At 38.1% G+C, this 11446-nt stretch overlaps 1 protein-coding gene across 3 annotated transcripts in view; it reads right to left on the bottom strand.

Annotated features, from left to right (window-relative positions):
* Positions 1-173: 173 nt before the first annotated feature.
* The window catches only part of sh3kbp1 (SH3-domain kinase binding protein 1), a 149161-nt gene continuing 137888 nt past the window's right edge, over positions 174-11446 (bottom strand). For all 3 annotated transcript variants that reach the window (XM_048541349.2, XM_048541348.2, XM_048541350.2), the window contains 5 exons: positions 8654-8763; positions 6166-6312; positions 3241-3491; positions 2030-2093; positions 174-576 (listed from right to left, as the gene is read on the bottom strand). In XM_048541349.2, the coding sequence (XP_048397306.1) occupies positions 535-576; positions 2030-2093; positions 3241-3491; positions 6166-6312; positions 8654-8763 (614 nt within the window). In that variant the 3' untranslated portion in view covers positions 174-534. The remainder of the gene's footprint in view (positions 577-2029; positions 2094-3240; positions 3492-6165; positions 6313-8653; positions 8764-11446) is intronic.

The raw sequence follows: 11446 nt of genomic DNA, 5'->3' as shown, positions 1-11446 counted from the left end.
AATTTTTAAATTTTGTACATTGTTAGAATGCTCTGCTCACTACCCTTTGCAGTACTGAGGGATAAATTTCAACATAAAGCATAAAAGGACATTTTTGACATCAAATTGTCTAATGGGATACTGTCACAGGAGAAAAATTAACAAGCATAAAATAAATGAACAATTCAGGCATATTATAAACTGGCACTCCATTAACTTCTCTTTATTGCAAAAAGAGCATCATAGTATATACTACCAGTGTGGGCTTATGTGCCTGAAATTACTTTATGGTAAATGTATACATGTCATATACACATATGCATTTTAAGCCTCTAGCTCTAGCCATCTGGACATCAGTGCATTTTGTGCAGGGAACAGTAAAATCACTGCCATTTATCATGTAACTTACTTTGCATTATAAAATTTGAAAATTTCTTTAGAAAAATGCAAGGGAATAATGCTTACAAAATAAATTTGGCACAAAACTAAATTTGGCTGCATTGCTCTAGGACTTGATGCAATCGGTGTCACTGCAACATCCACACCATAGAAGTATCATTTTGCTTGAAGTGTCTTCTTAATTCCTTCCACTTCCAGCTGTAAAACAAAGCAAAGTTTAAATTTAATGAACAGGGTTGATTTTAAGATATCACCTCTAATTCAAATACCACAGAATTCCATTAACTGTCAATTACCCTGCTTTTTTGTTTGCTATTAAATGCCATGGTCAGTCACTGTCTCAACTCCCAAAAATGGAGTATACCTTTAACCCACACTAACTCACGTTGGCTTCTGTCATTCAGGTAAGACTATGGATGATCTTTTTTTCTTTAGCCAATTGAATTACTTCCTAAACTTTTTTTTAAAACTGTTGGTGAAAGGTTTGAGACTAGAAGCATATAAGTGTTACTTTAGCTACCCTTGACAGTTCACCCCATTGTTCACATACATGAAATCTCACAATCCACACAATTTTTAACATTCTAGTGCATCATTGCTATACTCTGTTCACAGCAAACATCTTTTCCTTCAAGAAGCAGCTGGTGTGCAATTTGTTCTCTGAAATATTGCATTTGTGTCCTTGAACTAACTTAGGGGTATATTACATTTTGCAATCAGTTTTTCACATTCAGATGTACACCTGCTGTTTGCTAAGATAATTACCTATAGAACAGCTGCCTTTATGTTTAACTCATGTGTGCTGTTGCCTTAGACAATTTTGCAACATGAAGACATCTATTGCATATTCAAACAAAATTGAGCACTATCCTGTTTCTCTGAAAACTGCTATTCTCACATTTAATCATGAGAACACTGATGCAGTGTATAGCATCATGAAGGTTTGCTTATTCAAGTAGTGGCACTTTGGCAAGTGCAAAAGAAAAACACTGGATATGTTGTGCAGTGAGATTTGATTTCCTTCAAATACTTGTGATTCATTCTAGCTCCAAATAAATAAAGACATTTCACAGCTGACTTACCAGCTGCTAGTTGTGGCAGAAGTGCATCAGTTGGAGTTAGGGGATTTTGGTAATTTTATGGAGATGTCAAACAATCCCCTGAACCTTAATTTAAAATTAGAAACAATCAGCATACTTTTTTTAAACATAATGACTAGGGTGTACTTTTTGAGAGGAATATTGAGGCTGTTTCAACAAGCTAAGAGATTGAAAGAAATAAAATTAGGTTAGGTAACTTAAGTACATCCCAGAACAAAAAGGATGACATGACTGGCATTCCATTGAAACTTTCTGGGATTGTGTTCAACTTACTGGGAGCCTCCAAATCCATGACATTTGAGGCACAATTGTTACCATTGAGAAAAAACACACTTCACATTTCCAGCACATCAGCAGTCAATTTGTACCTAATTCTCCATTTATGACAGTAACCTGGCACAAATTTCTTCAGTTCTATTATCCCAAACGGTCAAAGTAAGTGGGATGATTGACCATAAGACATGGGAGTAGAGGACAGCTACTTGGCCTGAAATCTCAAAATCCTCAACTCTGCCTCATTAAAATTCAGTGCATTATTAAATATGACTCACTTGTAAGGATATACGGATTTTCTTTTCTTCATCTAACTCAGTCATCAACTGTGTAATCTCTTTTCTGTCAAAAGAAAACAGCAACATTTCAATCTGGTCCAATATAGATGCCAGTTGACATCCTTGTGGGCTTGAATGGTTTTGTTAATAAGAATAAACTAAAATTCATGAAATGGGGAATATTTGTTGGCAGGTTTGCAAAAGGAAGTAGTTTCCACTTAAGTGGAAAAAGCTCAGAAGTACAATTAGAAAAACTTTGTAGGAAAAAGATGACATTTTATTATTTGTTTTCCCATGTGAATGAAAATTTATGGATGACCAAAAACACAAATTGCCAATCCTGCTTAAATTCATGAGAAAATTGGAGTTCCAGACTGCAGCCAAAATTGAGTCAGAGGCCGTCAGGTTATACAATGCCATGAGCAGCAGACATTTCTCAATGACAGCCTGAGTTTACTTAGTAAACTGATGTAAGAAATTTTAAAATTGTTAAGTTTTTTTTATTATAGTCAGAGCAATCTACAGGACAAGTGGATGTATTACAAAAAGCACAGGTTAATATCCTAAAATCACCTGTAATAAATGCAGATTCTGAATTATTGAAGTGCTTAGATTTGCACTGATCCTGTGGCATACTACTCTGCCCAGTGTTAAATATAAGGCATCACAGGTTGATAAAAAGAACTATCACAAATTAACAGCAACAGAAAGCACTGTCAAAGTTTTTTTTAAGATTATCCAGAGCTGGAATACTTACAAGGAGGTAAAAAGATGTCTAGCAGATTAGGTTACACTACAAAAAAAAACTGCAGCTGCTGGAAATCTGAAACAAACAGCAATTGCTGGAGAAAACTCAGCAGATCTGGCAGCATCTGAAGACAAAGCAGAGTTAACATTTTGGGTCCAGTGACCCTTCTTCAGAATTGGAAGACTGTTCTAAAGAAGGATCACTGGATCCAAACCATTTTATTTCCATAGATGCTGCCAGACCTGCTGACTTTCCTCAGAAATTCCTGCTTTAGTTTTAGGTTACGCTTCATCTAGTTGGGGAGGTCCACAACCCCAACAGCTTAAAAGAAACAAATATTCAAACAGAATTAAGATTTTTCAATAACTGAAAATTCCACAAGGTTCAGTTTGATGGATAATGATATTTGGGCTGTGCGTTGTACAATTTTGTCCCAATCTGTAGATAACAAAATTCGACTCACTTGTGCTGAGACTTCATAATTTCAATGAAGCTTCTCAATTCCTTCATTTGTGCTCTCAGTTCCTCAATTGGATCCTGAGTCTTGTCAGTCTTTGGCTTGAGATCAGTATTATACTGTGATGGTGAGTTTGGTCTTTGCCCAGCTGTAGAAGAGATGCCATGGTGGAACGCATAGACAGCTGATCCATGTGCATTGGTTCCTGATGGCAAATTTTGAGCTCCTGGCTTTGGTGGTAATGTTTTATCAGATACCTAAGATGATTCAAGTTTAGAAACACAACTGAAAAGTACCCAGACCAATTACAATGCTGTCAAGAATCTAAGCAGAACACTACAAAGAACAATATAGCACAGGAACAGACTCCAGCCTTTCAAGCCTGTGCCAACAAATTTGCCCTTCCATATCAAAACCATCTTCACCTAACAGGATTATATCCATATATTCCCTTCCTATATTCATCCAGGTGCTTCTTGAATGCTGTTATCTTGTCTGCTTCCACCAACTCCTCTGACAACGTGTTCCAGACATTTACCATCCTTTGTGTGAAAAACATGCCTTGCACATTTCTTTTAAAACTTGTCCCCTAGTAATTAACTCTTCCACCCTGGGAAAAAGTCTCATACTTTCCATTCTATCCATGCCATTTACATTCTTATAAACTTCTATTAGGTCACCCTTGTGTTCCAGTGAAAACAAACCTAGTTTATCCAAACTTCCTTCATAGGCTAAAATCTCTCATACCAGGCACCATCCTGGTAAACCTTTTCTGTACCCTCTCCAATGCATCCTAATCCTTCTGTTAGTATAGTGACCAGAACTGTATGCAATGTGGCCTAACTAAAGTTCTTTAAGAACAACAAAAAAGCAGATATTCACAATTGGAAACAATTCAGATTCATCCTTACAACTGTTCCAAAAATATAGCATTATTACATTAAAATACAGCATAGTTCATTGCTTCTGCTTAAGGTAAAGCCTTAAATCTACACCAAACCGTAACTGGGGCAGGAGGAGGGACTGTTAGACCATGGTTCCTGCAACTAAGTGACAGAAACAATTGATAAAGTGCAGAAAATGATCCTGATTTACCCTCTTGATAATTACCACTATGTAACTCAACCGAAAGCATTAGCAAGTGATGGACTTTTCTCTCAGAATGAAAATTGCTGCTAAAAATTGTAAACTCAGTTCCAACAATAACTTCAGAACCGCTAGTTTAAATCCTTAATTGACAAACTCAATGCTGCTTACAGTGAACTAATCCTCTATGCTGATATGAGGTGATGAACTTGACAAAAGGTTCAGCAAAGATTTTTGGATCTGACGCCTGAAATAGTTACGATTCTTAAATCCAAAAATGAAACGTGCAGTGTGTTAGACAACATGTGGTTGCTCGACTTCGGGTTCCTTACAGAAATAATGTTTAAACTGAACAAGCTGAAGCATGAACTGGGTCTGTGGTCCCGTGAGTTAAAACATAAAATGCTGCAACACTGAATCTGGAAAAAATTATTTGAAACAAAAAAAATTAAAGGCAAATAAAAATAGTCCCATCCAGAAAACTGCATGCCAGAGGAAGTTGGCATTGGCTATCAAATTCAATGAGGTGTTTGATTTACAGAGCAATGGAGTTCATAATGGTGATCACTACTATGTAAAATGATATTAAGCTTAAAGTCATGTAAAGGGACAGCATTTTTGGGAATTCATAAACTGAAAAATACCCACTATCACCCAGTGCTTTGTATCCACATAACTCAGTGAGACAGCATTTTCCCAAATGAAGATATTCAAGTCCATGTATTGCACTCTCCTCACAGATTCCCATGGGCTGTGTATGACTAGCAACCTCAACCTACAACTTAGACTACAAGGCACTGATAACTAATGTGCAGTCATAGGTTGCACACTAGTTTTAGATTAAACTGAAAATAAACTGTTTATTCCATACTTTGGGATAGATCCTGGATCACACCTAAATTCAAAAATTAATATTATGTTTAAAAATGTCAGGAATCATAGTGCGAAGGGAGCACAATTCTTTGGGAACACCTTGTCAGCAAGAGGGAGAATGCAAAAGGAACCACAGAAAGGAATGCCATCTCAAAGCCAGGGAGCAATTTCACCTGAAAATGCCTGCCAAAATGTGTAGTTGGAGTCGAGGTTTGGCCTCATCAGCCACCCGAAGACCCACAAAACCAATGATGGGTGCCATGGTAATTCCTAAGTGGACTTGTTACTTGTAATGAGTGATTGCCAACAGTGACAAATTGGAAGTAGACATGGGAATTGCTTTCTTGATCAGTAATAGCGACTATCATTCAGCATATGATCTCAATTCTTATTTACATAGTGTATGCAGGTAAACCTTAATTATTTTGTGCATTTTTTGGGAGAGCAGTAAATCAATTTGCAAATTGTACCAGTGTTATTAATTGTTTGAGTGTTTTGCTTCCTTAATTATTGCATGATGGTAAAGTTTATTGATGACATTTACCTCTATTATGTAGAGGTAGAACATGTAGAAAGCAACTAAACTTTTCTATTAAAATCAGTACATGTAGTTAAGGCACCATAGTCACGCCTCTAGATAGTCAGTGGCTTCTATTGAACATCACTGCATTGGGTCAAGCTTTCATACAGTCCCTGCTCTCTAGGATTACCTTCATCAAGTCCCTCCAAAACCTCTATCTCTATGCTCTCATTTATTTGCTGAGAGTCATCTTTTCTCCCAAGTCTTTAGTCATTTCTGAAACTCTTCAACCTGGCATTACCATTCCTACTAATCTATAAAGCTCATATTGTTTTGTACATTAAACATGAAATCTAATGTTACTTATATTGTATGTGAAGTAGTTGGTTAAATCCACATTTCAACATTGCATTTTTTTCAGTTGTACTGGAGGTAAAGTGCTAACAACTCACTGGAAACACTGGGATGGGTCTTGGAGCTTTTTTCACAATTTCTTTTACTTTTGTTGTGTTGGTTTCAAGTTCTATTCGGTCTTGTTCTTCTCTATCATCTTCCTGTGAAATTGGTGAATCCAAGTAGTCAGGACTAGAAAGTGATGGCTGCCAGAAAGATGAGAAATAAAAATAAGGCACATTACCATTGATATTCCAGATCTGACAGCTCTTTAATCAAGTATGCATCTCCACTAGCCACTCCCTTGTTAGATGATAATGGACAAGCGAACTCCAGAAATTGCTAAGGGTTAGAATTCACTGTGGACATCTTTGCATTTAGTGTTCAAAAATGAAATACAATTCAGTGAAGATTTTTATACAACTTGTTCGTTTTGTTCAGAAACTTTTCTGAATGCAAGAAATAGATTACAGTTATATATTAAAACAGCAAATTAAAAAGCAGTGTATCCAATAAAAATTTGTATAGCATGTACATGATAGTGGGATATATTGTATTCTTATTTCATAACTCACACCAAACAAATATAGCATAAAACACAACATCAAACCTCCTTAAGTCTGAGCTTAAAAAAAACATTGGATGAAAACTTATAGGTGTCTGAGCAATGTAGGCTAAGGTGAGATTTGTAATAGAGGCATCATGGCGAGATTCACATTATACTGCAGCAAGTTGCTAATTAAGGGAGATGATTGCTTGTTAATGGCCCAATTTACCTGATCAATATTTGGCAACCTACCTTACCAAAACACAACCAAGTTAGATACAAGCGCAATTTCAAAATGGAAATCAGAACAGGTACCTGGTGACTGATTGCAAAGGACCTCCATGTTGCTTGGGGCCAAGGAGTATTCCAGGGTACAAACCAAAGGCACCAACCATACACAGCTCTCACTTTTAAACCTGTCTACACTTGCAGGCTGCTCAAGAAGCTTAAACTTGCAATGCAGTGCATTTCAATTAGCATTGAAAGGCTGCTGTGAGAACATTTTGCATGTAGGGATAGGGATCCTGTTCATGTTTGATCCAGGCTGCACCTCAAGGTTGCTCACCTGGTCTTTTAGCACTCTCTCACTTTGTCCCTACCTGCATGTTTGTGCTATCCATGCCATGCTGTGCCAATTAGTGCATTCCCACAAACAGGTATCCTGCCTTGCTAGCAACAGTCTTCAGTTAAGAGTTGGTCATCTTACTCTACAACAAAGTGCTACATCAATCTCACATTCCTCCCTGCACCAGCAGCTTATGCAGCTCTCACACCAAATGCACAACAAGCAAGCAAGCAGCTATGTCTCAAACTCTTAGGGGAGTAGTCTGCACCAAGGACAATGAAGGCACCAGTAAGCGGGTGTTGACACAGTAAGTAAAGGGCAGACTCCCATGCTAGTCCGTGGTTAGGCACCCCCTTGAGGTGTTCATGGTTGGGGTCATTGGCATTGTAGTCAGGAGTGGATCATGGTCAGTTCTGTGACTGCATAGTAGCCTGTCCACTGGAGGGACAGGAACAGGTATAAGGCTATTGCTGCCAGGGAGATGTATAGCCATCAGTCAAGGGTCTAGGTGCCACATCTGGGGCTGTCTCGTTTGGTTTGGTTGCTCAATCAGTGTGTTGAGTCCAAGTAAGGTGCAAAGGGGCTTGTGGGGGGTGAATGGAGGCAAATGCTGCAGATCAGAGAATCGATGAGTTATTCTTTGGGATGGGGCTTCAGGCTGGGGTTAAGGTGGGGCGACAATCATGAAGGAAAAATATTTGTGCAGTGGGAATACAGTACAGCTTAGGTGGAGAGGGGATCACATGGAGAGGATTCGTCCATGGTGCAAAGCACACTGGGTCTCACAGTAGGTGACTGTGTGTTCATACCTGCTGTCACATTGGCTAAGGTCTTAGAGGGACTGATGCAGGCTCATCTGATCAGGTTGAGTGCAAACTTGGGGACATACAAAGTCCATGGGGTTCATGGGTAAGGCTAGCAGGAGCAGGAGGTGTATATTTGAGAACTTACTGGAACTGTTGGCTCAGTTGTTCGCTGGTTTGTGATGCCCACAGTATAGACTGAATTCCTACATCAACTGAGATTACTAAGAGGACTTACTTTCTCAACCTCACCCCTTATTGAGGGGCGGTGACCCTCAGGTTAAACCACCACCAGTCATCTCTCTAATGAGAGAGCAACCTTCTGAAATTGGAGGCCATAAACAAAAGATAGTTGCTAATAAACCCAGTAAAGGATTTAGGGAAAAAATTATCCAAAGGGAGATAAGAACTCAATGCCAATTAAGTGGTTGAGACAATTGTTATAGATGCATTTCTAGGAAAGCTAGAGTGGTACAGGAAGGGGGGAAAAGGAACACAAGAAAATGCTGATACAGCGATATAAAGCAAGGTGCTGTATAAACAACAGCATTGCTGTAATGGACCAAATGGGCTGTCACTGTACTTTTAAGAAAAAACATCAATGCAATTCAAAATATTCTTTAACCACTTACAGATGTAAAGACTTGAGATGGAGGTCGCCTTCCACTGGCTTTGGGTCTAGATGTTGTGGGATGGTTGAGTTTCTCAGTGGAAGAGACTACACTATCAAAACTTGCTACATCTACAAGACAAAAACAGAATACAATACATTCAAAAGAAAACACTATAACTAAGTCATCAAGTAATTTTCATCTATTGAGAACAACTTCAAAACAGCAAATCAGAATCAGAAGATACAGCAAAATATTTCAGTCACAGACCAGTAATTGATTTTGGGGTACTTCATGGAAATCATGTCTAGTACAAACAATGCACTGAATGAAATTAAATGTAGTTGTTATTATATATAAATTAGCTCTTTACGTCCCACTTTAAAAGTATGAAGATTTCTTGCAGAAATGAAAATAAATTGGGTTGACCTATTAGTCAGCCAAATCAGGTGGCTATATGCTATCTTTGTTCAGAATTAGCACTTTTTTATTCCTCCATGATTTTTCATTCAAGCAACTAAAACGATCTGAGAATATTATTACCACTGATATTGGAAGGCTCTGCATTATAGTAGACAATGATACTCATGGAGTCACAAGTAGCATAGGGGGCTATTCGACCCATCAAAGTCCAAATCACCTCTCTATACAGCCAACCAGTTTTATTCCACTGCTGTGTCCCTGGAATCCTGCAAGATTATTTTCCTCGAGGTCTTCAAACTTCCTTTAACATTCATTGATGGTGTCAGCTTTCACTACCTTCATGGGTAGTGTGCCCCAGATCATCAACATGCTTGCAAAAAAGAAAAGTCCTTCCTTACATCTCTCTTTGCAGCTTTTGACTAAAACCTTAAATCTAGTTCAAACGATGTGCAGATTAGGTGGATTGGCCATGCTAAATTGCCCGGAGTGGTCTGGGATGTGTAGATTACCAGGATGGGTCTGGGTGGGATGCTCTGTGGGTTGGTGTAGACTTGTTGGGCTGAAGGGCCTGTTTCCACACTGTAGGGATTCTATGATTTTAAAAAAATGATATTTGCTAATCATTGTACAATTAGGCAATGGAAACAGTTGTCCTTGCCAGGTTTGATTCCAGTCTTGGGTGACTATGGAGTTTGCACATGTTCCCCTGTATCTGTATGGGTTTCCTCTGGGTGCTCCAGTTTCCTCCCACAGTCCAAAGATGTGCAGTTTAGGAAGGTTGACCATGATAAATTGCCAACAGTGTCCAGGGTTGTGCAAGTTAGGTAGTTCAGCAATGGCAATATGCAGGGCTACAGGGTTACGTTGGAGGGTGCTAGGTCTGGGTGGGATCCTTTTCAGAGGGTCAGTGCATATTCAATGGGATGAATGGCCTCTTTCCACACTATAGAGATTCTGTGATTGAATCAGTACTGATCTAGTGCATGAGGAAAGATACATTTTTAATGACAAAGAATAGCAAAAGCAGATGTCATAGGAACTTGATAAGCAACTGAACAGGGCTAGTGTCCTGTTGAAAAAGGACTAATTTTCATAGTTATGAGGAAAAGAAAATAGAGCTGTGGGGTTAAATTGGACTGCTCTGTCAATCAGCAAGCATAGATATAACAGATAAAATGAGTTCTGCTATGTTGTAAAATTTGATTCCTCTTGAAATTTCAGTGAGCTTTTAAAAGATGCATATTCCCCAGAAGTCTACTGTTCTGTTATTTTGACAAATAGTACACTAATTGCATTGCGAATATAATAACAACCTTTTTAGTTAAACAATTTAATCAATGACACTTGACTGTAGGACATCAATAACTGGAAAGGCTCAGTAAGTAAAATGTAAAATAAACTATTTCTCTTACAGATTACTTAGCAAGGATTCAACAAATGTATTTTCAATGAAAATCTTACAGACTGAAATTTCTGCACTTTAGGTAGGCTGGCATGTATTGGAAATGAAAACAAGTTCATCAGAAAGTAAACATTCCAAATATAGTTTTCTTTTAAATTTGCTATGACTACTTTTATTTGTATATTCAACTAATGCTAGGTAATATCTAACCACTGTGACTTGAATATACAGTATTTTCCAGAATCAAAGACTAGTATTTGGTTGAGAGTATGACTGACAAGAGTGAGAAAGATTTAAATTTATGTTTATTTGTACATAACTTCACTCAAATAACTTTTAAATTGGTTCATATCTTATTATGAACTGTATTTCGCTAATTTAGCTAACACGGGAAAAAAAGTCAGAAGATCCACATTAAATAAGGATTCGCTAACAAGCAAGAAATATGAAAGGGGAAAGCCAAGAAAAGCTGAAGTAAAGTTGTACTGGGAAAATTATAAAGCAGAATGAGATGATTCAGCCCAAACAAGACTATGCCCATAAGCAAATTACTAACAGATCATGTACACAAAATGAAACTCTTAAACATTACATTTATGCTTTGCTCATTTTCTCAGAATACAAACATATCTTACAGACCTCCCATTTATTCACTCACCAACTTTCCTTTCTTCCCATCAGAAAGCCTTGCCATTCATGATCAACGAAAGAACAATCGGGAAATACCATGTCTTTAACTGAGTCCTTGCAAATACTTTGGGGGCGGGGGGGGGGGGGGGGGTGCGCCTTGCTTATCAGCAATCAATGGTAAGAAGTATAGTTGATTCTTTTCTCTGAAGCCTAATCCAAAAGGTGCTGGAAGTAACTATGGTGTTTTCCCACTGCTCCAGCTGAGGCTGAGTAACTCAGCACAGAAATAAGACTGAACTCTAAACCTTCTGATCTGTATGGAAGTGTGGTACAGCTGCTCATCTGGCAAATTTACATGT

Source organism: Stegostoma tigrinum, chromosome 12 (assembly GCF_030684315.1).
Source record: "Stegostoma tigrinum isolate sSteTig4 chromosome 12, sSteTig4.hap1, whole genome shotgun sequence".
Lineage (NCBI taxonomy): Eukaryota > Metazoa > Chordata > Chondrichthyes > Orectolobiformes > Stegostomatidae > Stegostoma > Stegostoma tigrinum.
The sequence above is the reverse complement of the archived record's forward strand: the minus strand, read 5'-3'. Positions and strand labels throughout refer to the sequence as shown.